Below are 18,442 nucleotides of genomic sequence, written 5' to 3' on the forward strand. Positions count from 1 at the left end.
CTAATTATCCTAACTAAACTAATTAACCAACTAACCAATGCTCAACTATTTTAACATTCCCCCGCAAGCTGGAATGTATTAAGCATTCCAAGCTTGAAATAATTGTGTTGAACACAATAATATACTCTAATACCTTCTCTTGTTGGTGAGCGAATCTTCGTCTCTCAGTCTTGAAATCTGAATGTGAAGCAATTTGACGCTTAACCACCATAGGGCAGAAGCAACTTCATCCAAAGCTTAACCATCTATTTCGATAGAAGCTTAACCAACCATAATGGATGAAAGAGAGAAAATGGATCTGAATTTCGATCCTAATATACTGCTTCAATGATGTAAAATACACACCAAAGTATTGTGTGTTTAATGAGAGAGGTGTAAAAAATAGAGTAGCAAAGAAAAAAAACATAATATGGGGTAAATGATAAAGAATATGAAAAGAACGTATATGCACCAAAGCCAAAACTTTTCTGACAAATCAAAACTAATAGCCGTGTCAAAGGACTCAATGAACATCGGGTGCACGAAGCAAATGCTAAGATTTTCACTTTTGGATCCTATATGCATGGCCCTAGAACAGATATAGACACTTTGTGTGTAGGACCTAAACATGATTCCAGAGATAAATTCTTCTTTATTAAGCTGCAATGGATGCTATCCGAGATGCTAGAAGTAATAAAAGAGTTGCACTTTATTTCTTGATGAAGTTCTTGAATGAGTCTTGATAGTCCTCTTTCTTATTAATTCTTGATGATATAAACTGGATTGAGCATTCTTCAATATATGATGAGAATTTAACTTCGAATGGATCAAGAAAGAAAAAAACTTAAAGGAAGAAAGAATGAAGGAGTTCTTTGTTTGAGGGTTCTGAATATGATGATGAATTTCTCTTGACCAAACTTCAACTTCTTCTCACTTTGATGATTGATGCATGATGATTCTATCTTGAATCTTGGAACGGTAGAAGCATAAGCGGAAGTGATCAAAACAATAATTATTGCTCTGATTGTTTCATATTCTTCACAGTGATTGTTTCATATTCTTCTTTGTTTGTTGCATGCACATAACTATACATGAACAGTTACGTCAACTATGCAGAACTTCTGATGTGCAGGTATCAATTGACCCAACAAATGTTCGGGATTCCTTGTATCGAGCTTCTGTTAACTTTGTCTTAAATGTTTGCAGCAGTTGTGGTTTTCTTAGTCCAGCAATATTGTTTATCTTGTTGATTACTGCTAGTTAGCATCCTTTAATCATACCGTCTACCTCGATTAATCACCTGTTACTTTGGTTCTATTCAGGGAACCATCTTACTCTACTTCAATTGATATTGATGGTGAGGATGCAGAAATTCCGTGCTGGATTTTGCTGAAAACATTGGCCCTGGAAATGTCTGTGCTGAAACAATGGTGTCTGCAGCTGTTGCTGCTCGCACACGCTCATGTCTTCTACAGGCTTGGTAGTTTCTTGCTCTAACACTTACGGTGGTCTGGTAATATTGTCTTTTCGCATTTTGGTTTCATTAAAATTACATTTTTGAAATAATGTTGTTGTCTATTTATATAATTTGTGTTACTGGAAACATAACAAATTCTTAGAAAGTGGTATAATATCATGCCATTGAATAAGGCTGTTGTGTCTGTTTTCCTCTATTTGATTGTGCAGAAATGAAAGAATCAGAGGCTAGTTTAAGTCTTGCTAATGTTTTTAATGTATAATTTATTGTCGGTCACAAAAATGAAAGTTGAACCTGAAATTATTGTAACTTACTGCTTGAATTTTTTGACCTTGGATTGTTAAAATGTGATATAATTCAAGTTCAGGCAATCAAGTTGATTGGTTGTTAAGTGTAGAATAAGAAAAGAGCAACTTGCCATAATTAGTTAGTTTTTGAAATTCAATTATGGTTGTTAACCAAGTTATGGCTATAAAAGGAAAGTGTGTGAATTCTTTGTGTAATGCAATTTCTTCAAGAATAACACTACTCATACTCTCTATACATTGGTTAGCACTACTTCTTCTCTTCTCAGTCTTCTTCTTCTTCTTTCCCAACAAACTTGGTATCACGAGCTTAAAAGGGTCCAGGGATCTATGAGGTGTGAGTGTGCATAAACACCTAAACTAGTTGCTAAACCAAAAGGAGCAGTTACAACTAAAAAATTCATTGCGTGTGAATCAACTAGCTAGAAGGAGATCAGGGAACAAAACCTGTGGGAGGAATCAGAGAAAATCCGAAAGAAGTAAGCAGATAATTGAAGACAAAGATGGTGGGAAATGGTACAAATCTACCATCCATGGGACTCCTTATTCTCACAGAAAAGAATTGGGATAGATGGAGAACACAGATGAAAGTTTTGTTCAGTTTTCAAGAGATAAGTGAGGTAGTTGAAGATGGTCCTCATGCACCACGTCCTGATGCAACAAAAGCACAGAGAGCTATGCACAAAGAAACCAAGAAAGGAGATAACACAACACTATTTTTGATCCATCAATGCGTAGATGATGTCCACTTTGAGAAAATTCAAAACGCTACCACTGCCAAAGAAGCCTGAGATATCTTGATTCGAAGCCATGAATGTGGAGACAAGATCAAAAAGGTAAAATTCCAAACTCTTAGAAGGCAATATGAATTATTAAACATGTAAGAGAATGACAAAATTGGTGAATACTTCACCAAGATACTAACCATTACAAACTAGTTGAAAGGGTATGGAGAATCAATCACAGATCTCATGATAATTGAAAAAATAATGAGATCTCTACCTCAGAAATTTGACTTCATTGTGGTAGCAATAGAAGAATCCAAAGACATCACCATAATGAAGATAGAGGAACTACAAAGTTCCCTTGAGGCTCATGAAATGAGATTGCTTGATAGATGTCCAAGCAAAAGAATATAACAAGCTTTGAAGGCAAGCCACTTCAAAGAGGAAGACAAGAAAAAAGACAACAAATGGAGAGGCAGACATATGCATAACAAAAGGTGGCCACAAAATTCAGAAAGAAGCAAATTCACTCATGATTGGCTTGAATCTTCTGACAGAAGAGGAAAGCCAAGAATGATCAAACACAAAAAAGATTTGATAAGAGGAATGTAGAGTGCTTCAATTGCCACAAATTAGGACACTATTCCTATGAATGTCTATCTGATAAGGCAAAACATATGAAGAATCATGAAGAAGCATATGCTGTGCAAGAAGAATCAGACTCAGAACCTAATGGTGACCACCTCTGCAGAGAACTCACTCACTGAATCATGGTACCTAGATTCAGGTTGCTCCAATCATATGACAAGACATAAAGAATGGCTGGTAGATTTTGATCCATCAAAGAAAAACAGGGTAAATTTTGCTGGTGATAGCTCACTAGAAGTAGAAGGAGCAGGAAATGTGGTGATCACAAGACAGAATGGAGCAAAAGCCATAATCTCAAATGTGCTTCTTATGCCAAAAATAAAGTGTAATATGCTAAGTATATGATAACTAGTGGAGAAGGGATTCAGTGTGGTGATGAAGGATGAACTACTTGAACTCTCTGACCAGGACATTCCAAGTAAACATACAAGCTGCTGAAGTTCAATGCTTGGCATCAATGGAAATGAGTGATGAAAGTTGGTTGTGACACTCAAGATTTGGCCACCTGAACTTTAAAAGCCTACGTCAACTAGGATCAAAACAAATAGTCAAATGAATTCCTATCACAAGTCTACTAGAAAAGGCCTGTGAGGTCTGCTTGATTGGCAAGCAAACCAAAAGCTCATTCAAGTCAGAGGTAAACATGAGATCAAAACATGTGCTAGAGGTAGTTCATTCTGATGTGTGTGGCCCTTTTGAAACATCATCTTTAGCAGGAAACATGTACTTCATAATCTTTGTAGTGGAATGATCTGGCTAGATGTGCTAAAAGCTAAGTGTGATGCATTTGAAGCATTCTTGAACTTTAAAGCTGTTGCAGAAAAGGAAAGTGGAAAACAGTTAAAATTATTGACGACAGATGGAGGAGGAGAGTATACCTCAAATGAGTTTGAGGCTTATTGCTGAAAGAATGGAATCAAGCATGAGGAATTTAACATTTTTACATTGCCATCAGCTTTTTTTTCTTTTTGTATTGTTTATTTGAGAAATATTTTTTCAATTAACTAGGAATCATGGAAAAAAATTATATTGAAAGCAATATTCAAATCAAGAGGATTTCAGGTACATGTAACACTATATATATATATATGTGAGCTTCAGCAAAATAATATTTAAATATAAAAAAGTAATATATTTTGGTACCTCATGCATGCATAAAAAAGTATTATTTTTCATTGAGAGAAATATATTTAAAAAATTACGTGTTTAACTTTAAATATATCCTACTTATTTTATGCTTAGAAAAGTATATATTATTGTACAATATAATTGATAAATCCTCTTATATCATATATAATGTAATATGTGCGGGTGATATATTCTTTTTTTTTTGTTCATTAATAATGGTTTAGATGTCATATATCTCATTTTCTTATAGTTTAGGAAAATTTGTAGGTTAATCATATTGAAAGATATATGAATGCTCTTTTGGTTTTTAGGGATTGAGCCTAAAAACTCAAAGTTAACTTTCCATATATTGTTTTTCTAATACTGAATCTTTAATAAAAGAGGAAAAAACTAATGAGAGTAGTAGTTATACATATGCAATTTTTCAAATTTACAAAATTTTAAATATTCAAAATTTATTTTTATTGAAAAATGTACTAATCAATTGTAGTTATTTTCAAATACTTATATTATGACTAAAACTAAAATAAGTGAAATATTAAATTACTTAATTTTAAAAAAATATTAAGGATGTGATTCATACATAATAACCCAATTATAAAATCCCTTCTTTCCCATTTCACACTTTGGAACACACCATTCTTACAAAGAGAGGTGCCTTTTAGAGAAAATATAACTTAAAACTATAAATTTAAAGATTAGAGGAAGTTTTTCACTAATGAGTTGAATATATTTGTAGATGTAAAAAGTTTATAACTAAAGTGGATCTCATTGGGAGTTTTTGTAAGTACCAATTAATTTTTTATTCATGTTCTAGACTCATTGTTTTTATTAAAAATTGGAATTTTGCATAATTATTTCAATTATTAAAAATGGGAAAATTCTAAAAAGTATTGAAAGAAGAAGAAATCAGTCTGAATAAGAGTGCATTCTAAATTAGTACTGTTATTAAAATTTTAAATCTTTTTAAGATCATTAAGAAGATTTGATTTACAGGTGGCGGTGTGCATAGGTCGGTGTGTAATATGTTATATAAAGGCACCTTCATTAAAAGTGACTACATCAGAATGTTACATGAGAAACATGTGCGAGAGAGAGAGAGAGAACTTGATTCGCATTTCCGACTCTTTTAATTTCTCTCTATTTTCAATCTTCTGCAAGAAACATGTCTCAGTTCTCTATCTTTTCCACGGAATCCTAAAATCTTGATGCAATTTCTTAGTCTATGATAGTCACGGTATTTTCTTGAAATTACCTAATAATGAAACATGAGATAGAGATAGAGAGGTTTGAATTCCTAAAATTCTTGAGGCAACCTCTTAGTATTTGATAATGATGTGTTTTTCTTGAATTTCTTAGTATCTGATAATGAAACGTGAGAAAGAGATCAAATCTGATTAATTATATGGCTTTCCAATCCTTTCTTTCTTTTATCTACATTTTTAATAGTTGAGTTCTTGTTTCTTACCATGTTGTCTGCTTCTGTTGATTTTTTGGAAATGCTGAAGAAAGACACAAATAATATAATCAAGAAAGATTGATAAATAATTTGAGTTATTTTTTGAGTGCCCTTTCGGATCCTTTATAATTGGTACTCATAATGAAAGAGATTAGTATGTTTGACCCATGTTGCCTACAATCTGGAATGTTGATGAGTTAAACCCTAATTGGTTGATGGTCCTAACTGAAACTGTAACATGAATTCTTTATTCATAATGGATGGATGGTTGGATTGAAATTATATTCTTGTAGTATGAATTCTATTCATAATATAAAAATGGATGATATACTTTTATGATTTCATTCAAGGATCTTGATGAATCTAAATTTAAGTGGGTGGTTGTTTTGGATTGCAAGAATGAACGTTGTTTGCAGGATGAATGCTTAATTCATAATATGTTATTGGGTGGTATGTTTGACCCTAGTTGCCTATGATTTTGAATTCAGATGCGACCCTAATTTGCAAAATGACCGGAAATGCAATTACAATTTAAATTCTCAATTGGGTATACTTGAGTCAATGATGGTCTTCAATGCAATTGTAGTATGAACTCTTTGTTCATTATATAAATTGGGATGCTCTGTTGGGGGACATGATGTCCCAAAATACAATTGTAATACAGACTCTTTATTAACTATGCAAAAAGAGATGGTATAATTTGCCTCGATAACCCGAAATACAAATTGTACTACAGATTCATTATATAAATTCTGAATTGTTTGTATGAGCCTTGAATATGCTAAATGCAGTTGCAGCTCTTGAAGGACTCTGGATAGAATCCTTTTATGTTATGCAGTAACGAAAACTTGAAAGGGTAACCACTGTTATGTTATCCAAGCATGGGCAGTCCAATGATTTTCCTTCCCATCCTTGTCCATGAATTATACTTTGATGAATGAAGTGATGTAACTTTGATGAGTGAGTTACTAAAGCAAGGATTATATGTCGACTCCAAAGACCACCATGGTATAACACCAGTCGAAATTGCCATGGAACAAAATCATGTGGACATGGTTAAGTTGCTTGTGATGAGTGGTGCAGATATCACTGGTATACGTAGAGGCCACCTTATGAAATTGCCATGAATTTTGTGCATCCACCTTAAGTGAAATGCTGAAGAAGCGTGAGATTGGACATCTAATTAATATACATGAGGCCATACTCAGTGAGATTGTATTAAGGGGGCCACATGAAGAAGATAAAGAACGCATTTGGGGAAGATATAATGGACTAAACTGCCCAAGAGTTAGTATATATGGAGGCCACCCTATACTGAGAGAAGATAAAGGTGCCTTGGAAGCTGGGAAGCTAATAAGGTTGCCTGATTCATTTGAGGAGCTTAAAACTATTGCAGGTAATATGTCCAATTTCCCACAATGAAAAAATTAGTATCTGTTCATTTGACCTTAATTGCCTACAAATTTAAATTAATTTTGAGACCCTTATTATTGGCTGGCAGCTAGCTGGTTGTAAATACAATTGCGTTATGAATTATTGATTCAAATGTAAAACTGAGATGGTATACTTGAGCTTTTGGTCTCCTTGAATGCAATTGTAGTATGAAATTCGGATGATTATGCTTTGGGGGACTATGAAATACAATAGCTATATGGATTATGTATTCATGGTGTGAAAGCAGATGGGACAAAATGTTTGAGGCTGCTCAATCTGCAATTGTTATTCACAATGTAGAAATTAGAATTATATGTTGATCCCTAAATGGAGTGTGAGTTCTTTGTTCATAATATAAAAATTGGATGGTATGTGTTGTGCCTTGACGACCCTGAATTAGTGAAATGCTATATGGAATTAGTTGGTGCTCCCTCATTGAATTTCTCTTTTGAGAAGAAATCAATAGAATGTTGTGGAGTTAACCTGTTTGATACAATCTTTATAGATTCAGATTTTGGTTGACAATGTGCAACTACCATTTAATCGCCACATTGTGAGAATGCTGCACAAATCCCTGAGCCTTATGACGGTGGTTCAAATAATGCTGACACTATGAAGTCACCTTTGTCTGTTGAAAGAACTGCCTCCTGGTTTTCAAAATCACCTCAAGAACATGTCCATTGTAAATGGCAATTGCATGCCAAACTTTGAAAATCCTGCACAGATCTACATGGCTGGTAACGACAATGTTTCAAATATTTGAAATATTGCTGCCAGTCTGAATTCACTTTTATCGATGACAGAATTGCTGATGGGGCCATAAGTTCCATGTTGCCTACAATCTGGAATATTGATGAGTTAAACCCTGATTTGTTGATGGTCCTAAATGAAACTGTAACATGAATTCTTTATTCATAATGGATGGATGGTTGGATCGAAATTATATACTTGTAGTATGAATTCTTTATTCATAATATAAAAATGGATGATATGCTTTTATGATTTCATTCAAGGATCTTGATGAATCTAAATTTAAGTGGCTACAGAAACCTTGGTGGTTGTTTTGGATTGCAAGAATGAACGTTGCTTCAGGATGAATGCTTAATTCATAATATGATATTGGGTGGTATGTTTGACCCTAGTTGCCTATGATTTTGAATTCATATGCAACCCTGATTTGCAAAATGACCTGAAATGCTATTACAATTTAAATTCTCAATTTATAGTGCAAGATTGGGTATACTTGAGTCAATGGTGGTCTTCAATGCAATTGTATTATGAATTCTTTGTTCATTATATGAATTGGGATGCTCTGTTGGAGGACATGATGTCTCAAATACAATTGTAATAATGACTCTTTATTAACTATGCAAAAAGAGATGGTATAATTTGCCTCGATGACCGGAAATACAAATTCTGAATTGTTTGTATGAGCCTTGAATATGCTAAATGCAGTTGCAGTTCTTGAAGGACTCTGGATAGAATCCTTTTATGTTATGCACTAATGAAACTTGAAAGGGTAGCCACTGTTATGTTATCCAAGCATGGGCAGTCCAATGATTTTTCCTTCCCATCCTTGTTCATGAATGATAGAGGGTTTGGAACTAATAATGGTCCATATTATTTGAAGTAGTGACTAACAAAAGGAGTTGCCTTTTTGTAACAAAGTTTGTGATGTTTGACAAAGACGTAGAAGCAAAACAAGAATCCGCTGAAAGACAATCTTCTCTACAAGCAATTATAGGTATGTATAAGACCTATGACAAAATTAGTATCTGTTCATTTGACCTTAATTGCCTACAAATTTAAATTAATTTTGAGACCCTTATTATTGGCTGTGGCAGCTAGCTCGTTGTAAATATGATTGCTTGTGAATTATTGATTCAAATGTAAAACTGGAATGGTATACTTGAGCTTTTGGTCTCCTTCAATGCAATAGCTTTATGGATTATGTTTTCGTGGTGTATGTCTGAGGGTGCTCAATATGCAATTGCTATTCACAATGTAGAAATTAGTATTAAATGTTGATCCCTAAATGCAGTATGAGTTCTTTGTTCATAATATAAAAATTGGATGGTATGTGTTATGCCTTGATGACCCTGAATTAGTGGAATGCTCTATGGAATTAGTTGGTGCTCCCTTCATTGAATTTCTCTTTTGAGAAGAAATCAATAGTATTTTTGTTGACCTTTGAGGCATTGACAGCCTTTATGCTAGTTTTTTAATTCAATAGAATGTTGTAGAGTGAACTTGTTTGATGCAATCTTTTATAGATTCAGTTTTTGGTTGACAATGGTATAACACCAATCGAAATTGCCATGGAACAAAATCACGTGGACATGGTTAAGTTGCTTGTGATGAGTGGTGCAGATGTCACTGGTATACATACTCATGAATTTTGTGCATCCACCTTAAGTGAAATGATGAAGAAGCGTGAGATTGGACATGTAATTAATATACGGGAGATTGTATTAAGGGGGCCACGTGAAGAAGATAGAGAACTTATTTGGGGAAGATATACTGGACTAAACTGTCCAAGAGCTAGTATATGTAGAGGCCACCCTATACTGAGAGAAGGTAAAGGTGCCATGGAAGCTGGGAAGCTAATAAGGTTGCCTGATTCATTTTAGGAGCTTAAAACTATTGCAGGTAATGTCTCCAATTTCCCACAATGAAAAAATTAGTATCTGTTCATTTGACCTTAATTGCCTACAAATTTAAATTAATTGAGATATTAGCTGGCAGCTAGCTGGTTGTAAATACAATTGTGTTGTGAATTATTGATTAAAATGTAGAAATTAGAATTACATGTTGATCCCTAAATGGAGTGTGAGATCTTTGTTCATAATATAAAAATTGGATGGTATGTGTTGTGCCTTGATGACCCTGAATTAGTGGTATGCTCTATGGAATTAGCTACTGTTCCCTTCATTGAATTTCTCTTTTGAGAAGAAATTAACAGTATTTTTGTTGACCTTTGACAGCCTTCATGCCAGTTTTTTAATTCAATAGAATGTTGTGGAGTAACCACTTCGATGCAATCTTTTATAGATTCAGATTTTGGTTGACAATGTGAACTTCCTCCTGGTTTTCAAAATCACCTCATGCCAGTTTTTTAATTCAATAGAATGTTGTGGAGTTAACCACTTCGATGCAATCTTTTATAGATTCAGATTTTGGTTGACAATGTGAACTTCCTCCTGGTTTTCAAAATAACCTCAAGAACATGTCCAGTGTAAATGCCAAATTTTGAAAATCCTCCACAGATCTATATGGTTGGTAACGACATTGGTTCAAATATTGCTGCCAGTCTGAATTTACTTCTGATTGTTTATTAGAATTTGCTGGTTGTAAATATGTGCAGAAATGCCTGGCGTAGTCAGCTTCACTGATTTCCAGAAAATGTTATTGCTATGAAGTCCAGCGTGAAATGTCTGGAGGTATAGTAAATGTCTCTGTTTCAGAGGAACAGCATATTGATGACAGTCCAATTAAGCATACCTGCTGGACAAATCCATGGTGAATTGTCAGATACTAGTCATGAAGGGGTCACAATTAGTGTAGTTGATAGTACACATGGAAATGTCAGGTGCAACAATTGTACTGGCCATCCAGAGAATGTAACTCCTTTGAATTCATCGTCCATAACCAATCATCTAACAGTGTTTTATCATCAAGGCCTCCCTGGGCTTGTCTGGACGACATAAATAAGGAGAGGCTTTATTAAAAAAATTTCCATTTTGAAGATAACCATTGCATTCCCTATATATGCTTATTGTTACTACCTTGATGAAACATTGTAAAATAAGGGGTTACTAACTTGTCTCTCTGTTATATTTGCATATTTGAGCTGCATTACCGTTCAGACATTTTCCTGAGATATTTGGGCTGTCTAAATTTAGGGATTACTATAAAATTATAGTTAGATTTTATTGTTATATAAATCATGTTAACAGGTTAGATCTGCACTGTCTATTGTTACGAAGGAGCAGGAGCTTAGTGCAGCACACAATCTCAATCATGTCTAAATGCATCTTCCTTTGAGTGCAAGGTTAATGAGTTTACTTATGGTATTCATCTGTCACCTTTGGTAATACATAAAGTTTATGTGTTGGTTTTGGTATCGGATACTAGATGGTTAGCTATATCTGGAGGCTCAATGCCTTTTTAAAGAGCCAACAGTCTCAAGTGAAGAAACGGAACTTAATCTTTAGTGCTCTGCTCCAGATGAAGAAGTTATGATTATTCTGCTATTGAATATCCTTTAAAAAATACATGGATTCACGTCTGATCCACATATGTTTGTTCTATCTATATCTGTTTAGTTCTTTGGCTTGATAACTAGGTTGCATTATGTTGCCTTTCTTTTCTTATAGGGGTTATAACATTTCTGATAAAAAGTGAGAATCGGTTCACCAATGATATGGTGACAAAGGTTTGTGACTTTGAATACTATTATTATGGACTATTTGAGTAGAGTTTCAATGAGCTATCATTGGCTCTTCAATGAACAATTTTGTTATGATTTGTATATCATTGTCAGGCAATAGAAAAAATTATAGCAGCAAATAACAAGTCATCACAAGACGGTTAAGTGATTCTTAACTCAACTTCATGAGCGTTAAAACTTTCTCTTTTATTGTCCTAACTAGCTCCTTTTCATTCCCTTTTTGTGTAAATACAGATTGTAATCAGTTGAGTAAACTGTAAATCCATCTGTACATATGAAACGGAAGGTATGTATCCATTTACTCCACCATCTCCACTATTTGTCTACATATAGGTTTGCTTGATGAAAGCCTGGCCTATTTTCCCCAATAACATTTATGGTCAGATTCCAGGCTGACTTTGATTCAATTATTTCACTTTTCTTTGCCTAATTTTCTGCTTTGAACTAAATCATGAATTTTTATTTCCTTGCTTTACTTTCATCATGTTACAATATCATATGGATGTTGAAAAGGCACTTGCATTCCATGACAAGTTTCATCTGCTTATGTTATAATAATATATTGAGTATAACCTTTTGATGTCAAGGATATAGATACACTCCATTCAAACATAAATGGGAGGTTTTATTCTTTTGAGATTATATTTCTTCTCAATATGTGCACATAAAAAGCACTACACACCCTGGTTTGTGTTTTAGTAATAATGGGATGACTGGAATGCAGGAAAATTGAAGTTAATGTAAACAGGAAAATTTCCCCCATATTTCTACATATCTGAAGTTGAGTTGCTAATATAATTGTGGCTACACTGGATGACAGGAATGCAAATGCATGCTTAGATCTTTCAAGCCGACAACTGAACATATAAGATGGTCAAGGCCCATGGTTTTAGAGGTGTCTGCTTTGGTTTCTGAAGCTGAATAGCCCTGGTGAACCTTCAAAGTTAATCTTGCTTATGCATTATCTTTTATTTACTCTTTTCTTTTTACATAGAAGTTTTGTCATGATTGGTGACTTTGTGGAATAATTAAATATAGCTTATTGATATTTGTTCTTGCACTGTAATAATCATTAACTAATTTTGTATGAGAAATAAAAAAACTATGTCCAGCCTTCTTATTACTGGAGAGATGTTTTGTCAACATTAGTGTATATCTCTTAGCTTGACCTTTAGGGTATTTTTGTGTGTTGAATATTGGAGGGAAAGGAAAGGAAAGAGAAGACTTTTAGAGACATGTCAGAAATGTATTTCTCTTCCCTCCATTACCCTTAAATAATCAACTCGCATACAAACCTTTAATATATAAGCTTGTGGATCATGTTGGTTACTATTTTAAACTTGCACAAACTTATGTTCCCCCCAATATGAAGTCTTATTGATTAGGAAGAGATACAAATGAATAGGAGAGATTTATTGTTTTACCTTAATCGCCTGCCTTTTCTTTTGTCTTTGCTCCTACATGGTGGTGGGGTGAGGGGGTCAGATTTTTAGCCTGAGCAGAAGTATTGCTCCTTTATACTTCAACAATTTCTTTTTGATGATTTTTGGAAGTGTAACTTCATTGCTATAATAGTGCATAGTACATAGTACAGTCAAGGGCACCTCACCTTGGGGTAAAAATCATTGATGTCTATAATAGGATTAATGATATTCTTAGGTTTATTACGTACATGCTTTAAACAAACTATCCTTTCCTAGTAGCTTTTGCCTTTCATTAACCTCTATAATTGTGCCTTTTGCATACGCCTCCCTTTCTCTAATTTCTTGCACTTAGTACAATGGAACATTGACTTACAACAGAGTGTGCAATCCATCAAATTGTAAAATATTTGCATGATTCTACAATGACAACTTTAGAATTCAGTTGAGGCTGTGGCAGTTCGGGTTCATTTCATTTTTATTAGCATTGGATGCAGTTGCTAAGAAGAACTAATGTTACGAATCATGCTTATGAATTATGATCTTGTTCTCGCAGTTGAATCAAGAGGAATCAAATGGAAGCTAGAAATGTTGAGCTTATTGCTTTCGTAAAAAAGGAGCATATAGAGTGTAAGGTAAAAATCAAATATGATATGATATCACAAGTCATTACATTTAAGTCTATATCCTATTTAATTAATAATATAAAAAAATGTAATAATATTTTTTTTCAAACGCCTAAAATAATTTGTAAAAATTCATTCATTCAATCATAAATATCTCTAAATTTTCATGGGCCATGAAATATTCAAGCCATACTACAAGAATAAGGTGCTGCTAACTAGAATGAGTTCAACAGAAAAAAATAAGACAATAGATATCTTGAAGGTCACACCATTCCTAACAAATACTTTGAATAATTCCACGGAGGAGAATAAACCTAAACGAATCAATTTCAAGTGAGTAATTGAAATAAACAAAAGAGTGATATAATTGAGGAAAGATAGATGTCCATAATGATGATACATGTTATAGAAGTAGAAGTCGTTCAATTTAAAAGAAGAATGTATACTCATATCTATAACATAACATAGTGTTTAAAATTCAAAAGAGGTAATATATCATGTTATTTATTTCTATACTATTAGACACTGTTATATTTTGTAATAGTATTTGCTAATTGCCCTCTCTAAAATTATTATAAAATTGTAATTCATAATTTTAATGATAACAATAAAAAAACAGATAGAATAATTTTTTTAAGAGAAATGAAAAATAATATAAATTATTGATAAAAAATATTAAAAATCTAATAAAAAGAACCATCAATTCTTATAAATTAAAAAAAAAACTAAGATGAATAGTTATGGTCTATAGAAATATTTATATTAGTTTTGCATAAAAAGTAATCCATTGGGCCTGAGCCCATGTTGGCGTGAAGTTTACGACAAATTCAGCCTCATATTCACGTTCACTCGGCTTTATAAATAGTCATTAGTGTTACGTGTTGGAGAAAACAGACAAAGAGAGAGAGAAAGAGAGAACGGACATAGAGAGAGAGAGAACTTTCATGTGTTTGTTTTGAAGCAATTGAGGAATTCTATTTCTGTGTTTGTTTTGAAGCAATTGGTGACATTACTAAATATAGAGGTAATCCAATTCTTTTCTGGTGATGACCTTTCTTACCTATTTTCTCTCTCTTTTTTCTATTCCCCCTTTTCAGTTTTAACATTTCAATTGTTATTACTAGTCGAGTCTTCTTCAAGCAATTCAAAACCCTAAAATTCTAGAGTCAATTTCTTTGGTTGTGTCACTTTTTGTACCTGAGTTACATGCTGCACTTCGCTTCTTGCCTTTCTTGAAAATGCTTGAAACTTTAATAGATATTGCTTTTCTTGAAAATGCTTGAATCTTGAATAGATATAGAATTTGATGAATTTGTGGCATACTCCGACCATTCTAGAAAATGCTTCGAATTTCTCAGTTCTCTTTCTTTCTACACTTTCAATCTTATTAACAAACTCTAATGTTATAACATTATCAATTATCAAAGAATGTTTGTTCTTGGTGGGTTGAAATCGTGGTTAGACAATCTTTATTTGTGCGCCAAAACTCTCTTCATCTTCTTGGATCAAAATCCAAAATACACAATAAAAAAATTGTTGGACCAATTGAGTAGTTTTGCCTATTATTATTCTTTGTTTGGCAATTGATACTTTTGTTTTGTTTTGCATATAAAAATCATTTCTGATTTTAGTTCCGCCAAACACAAGAGATGGGTCTACTGTGATGTTTTCTCCTCTTTCACCAAACTCGTCTTTGTAGTAGAGAAGCTGCCGTTGATTGTTGTGTGGGAGAGTGTGCCTAGAAATAAGAAAATAAGGAGAGAAATAAAATGGGATGAGTATGTTTCTTTCTTCATCTCACATTAGGCATCTGTTATGAGACTTCTCTTAGTATATTTGGTGCAACCCTTTCTTCCTTTTATCGTTTTCGAAAGTGTTTAGGTTGAGATCTGAGGAAAATGTAGATGGAAGGAGAAGAAGAAAGAGGTAGGGGGAGAGGGAGTATTGAATGAAAGTGAATGAAGAGATATAGAGAGATCAGAGAATATGCCCTACCTCATTGTTGCCTTTACTGAAGGCTAAATTGTATATTTATTCCATCTCTAACTTCTGGATTTTTAGTGAATTGATAGTTCTGGTGCTGAAAGTTTTGCACTTGTTTTCAGGTTCAATGTGTCATAAAAATATGGATGGTGAATTACGTCATGTGGAAAGTAGTGAAAATGTGTGTCTTGTCGACCCTTCTTGTACTCATGGACATAATAGTCTTATGGGTGGAGATGGTTGCTCAAATTTAGGAGAGTAGTGAAAAGGAAGACAGTGATGATGATTACTCTAATTGTCAGAAGTTGATTGTATGTGTGTTAGGTATTATTTTAATTGTCAAAAGTTGATTGTAGCGTTAAGACTTTCTTACTTCCTGATTATTTGTTTTTGTTGTTCTCCACTTTTTCTTTTTCTAGCATAGTGATTCTCTATGTTTTAACTGCCTTAACTTTTGTGCACCTACAGTGTTAAGTAAAACTGCTAGTCAGTCTTGCGATGCAAAATGCATTCTAATATTACAATTGTAGTGGGCACACATGAAACTATAAATTTCCTAAAAAAGTTGGGGATGTGGTAGATTGGGGAAGCCTGCAATAGGCAATTATGTTAAGCATATGCTAAGAAATTTGTATGGTGAAAGTGTATTATTTTGTTCAGTCATACAGATTCAATTATTGGTATATTATTATAGTTGGGGTTTCTACTCAATGAGTATTGAACAGGTTCCTAGCCAAGTTAAAGTATGGTTCATTCAATGGTTGTGAGCTTTGTGGGGTAAATTTGGGGCAAGTTATGTTGAAATGTACTGGAAGCTGATATGCAACGGTTTTTCTAAAATGATTGAAGGACTACTAGAGCAGTATGGGAGGAAACTATAAACATATATTTTAAGATCTATATGTTAGGAAATTTTGGGTCTTTTAAGTGGCAGTGAGTTGGAGAAACTGTACTGTACTTACCCAGTAATCTTACTTTACTTTTTCTTGCTTAGGTGGAAGGCGAATCAAATTCCTAAAGTGAAGGTAGTCAAACTTGATAGAAGTGAACTTAACACTGAGCAAAGTGCTAACATGCCCAAGATTCCTGATATTTGGAGTGCCCTGAGCATTTGTTACCCAATGAAACAGTGGGAGGATGTATTTCTTGCTGAGTTTTCGGCATTGCATTTTGGACCCATTTAGCTTGACACACATAATATATTCATTTAGATTTGTGCATATAAAATTCTAATTGATGTCCATGCTAATAAAGCATTAGTTTAGGAGTTTTCTGGCTGTACTTTAATGCTATAGTTGCTGATGCCATGTTCCTTTGTTTGTTAACTTATTATTCCGGAGTCTCTCGTCTTTTGAAGGTTCAAATTATCTGCAACCTGCTCGTTCCTTAAATCTACTCAGGATCAACTTTGGAGAATCAGCTAGCATATTGGACAGGGATGGCCTACCTACTCATTCGAGCACCAGTAAGGCAATTGATCTACCCACTGACCTGACAGTTGAAGACAAGGATACTGCCTCTGGAGAATCCTTCATCTAAAACTTACACTCACCAAACTAGCAACAGCTCTCCCACTATTCCTTTGCTTTCTGCAATATTAGCAATGGACTCTGTATCTCAAGTATCTATATTGCGGAAACGGATTAGCTTGCTAGAACCTGCAGACACCATCACACGAAATGATTGCATGTGGCCTTTTGCTCGTTGTGCTGCAGTTGATACTCCACTGCATGCTGACACTAGCGCCTCTATCAGAGGTCTTCTGCGGAAGTGTGCTAGCATTCGTGCCATGAAGACTGAACTGGATGAGGAGGTTGTAATGTTGAATATATTGGCTACTATTTCTGGGAGGTATTTTGGACAATCTGAAAACTGAATTCCTAGTTTGTAACTTTGTAATGGGGGATGATGGACCCGAGAACATGAAGGTAAATGGCAAATTTTTTGATGCAAAATGAATTCATGAAAAGTAATGTAAAATTATGTAAGAATAATTATTTGGATGATGAATGATGTGTAGATATCATAGTTTAACCAAGTTTACAAAGTTTCCTGGATTCATCAAATATGTTACATCTTCATACAAATTTCCCTCCCAATTTCTTATTCAAATGTATATAATCTGATTAGGTTATTTTGTTTTTTTGCTAAGCATTTTCAAATCAGTGCCCATTACAAGTCAAGAGATAGATAAGTAAACACATGAGATTATACTGATCGGAAGTGTTTGTAGTGATTGAAGTAGTCGAAGACCAAGAAGTAAGTTATTTATGAGCTAAACATTCTATTCTTCTTATGGTGTATTAAGAGAGCACAATAAGTTGCTTACCTATATGCAAAAGGTTATTTTGAAATACGACTATGACATTGGAGTTTCATTAATTTCAGCTAACATTAAGTTGTTAAAAGAACTTATTCATTGCTATGAAGCTTAGAGAAAAAGAATTTGTTAATTGAGAATTGTGAAAATAAAAATTAAAGCACTTCCAATATTGGATTAATCGAGAATGGTGAAAGTAAGATTAAAAGTTCATTTCATATATTAAATTGTAGAAAATTATTCAATAACTCATTTATATATATTTTAAAATAATATGAAAATTGGAGTGATTAAGCATCTGTAAAAATTTGAAAAACATCAATTATGAATGTAATATATTTTTTATTATAAATAAAAATAATTTTAGATTGTGATGTGAAACATTAATTTCTTTTTTACTATTTATCCTAATCAACTAAGATTATCTGTCTCGAACCATGTTTCATTTCATAAGATACAATTGAAGATAAATGATCTTCGTCCCTCG

General features: G+C 33.6%; 1 protein-coding gene and 1 long non-coding RNA gene across 2 annotated transcripts; both read left to right on the forward strand.

The window, feature by feature from the left end:
* Window positions 6,311-9,802, forward strand: LOC109335873 (potassium channel AKT2/3-like). The gene is made up of 2 exons (XM_019572117.1): window positions 6,311-6,729; window positions 9,451-9,802. The coding sequence occupies exons 1-2, from the start codon at window positions 6,678-6,680 to the stop codon at window positions 9,783-9,785; spliced, it is 387 nt and encodes a 128-aa protein (XP_019427662.1). The 5' UTR covers window positions 6,311-6,677; the 3' UTR covers window positions 9,786-9,802.
* LOC109335876 lies at window positions 14,541-17,648 on the forward strand. Its single transcript, XR_002106274.1, has 3 exons — window positions 14,541-14,676; window positions 15,758-15,959; window positions 16,630-17,648. It is a non-coding gene; the product is annotated as an uncharacterized LOC109335876 (long non-coding RNA).

This window comes from Lupinus angustifolius, chromosome LG20, assembly GCF_001865875.1.
Source record: "Lupinus angustifolius cultivar Tanjil chromosome LG20, LupAngTanjil_v1.0, whole genome shotgun sequence".
Lineage (NCBI taxonomy): Eukaryota > Viridiplantae > Streptophyta > Magnoliopsida > Fabales > Fabaceae > Lupinus > Lupinus angustifolius.

Bases quoted from the DNA above. Each gene is read 5' to 3' on its own strand.
- LOC109335873 (XM_019572117.1), top strand. From the start codon at position 6,678: ATGAGTGAGTTACTAAAGCAAGGATTATATGTCGACTCCAAAGACCAC. The intron at 6,730-9,450 runs GTATAACACCAG...TGGTTGACAATG, and splicing joins CGACTCCAAAGACCACCATG to GTATAACACCAATCGAAATT.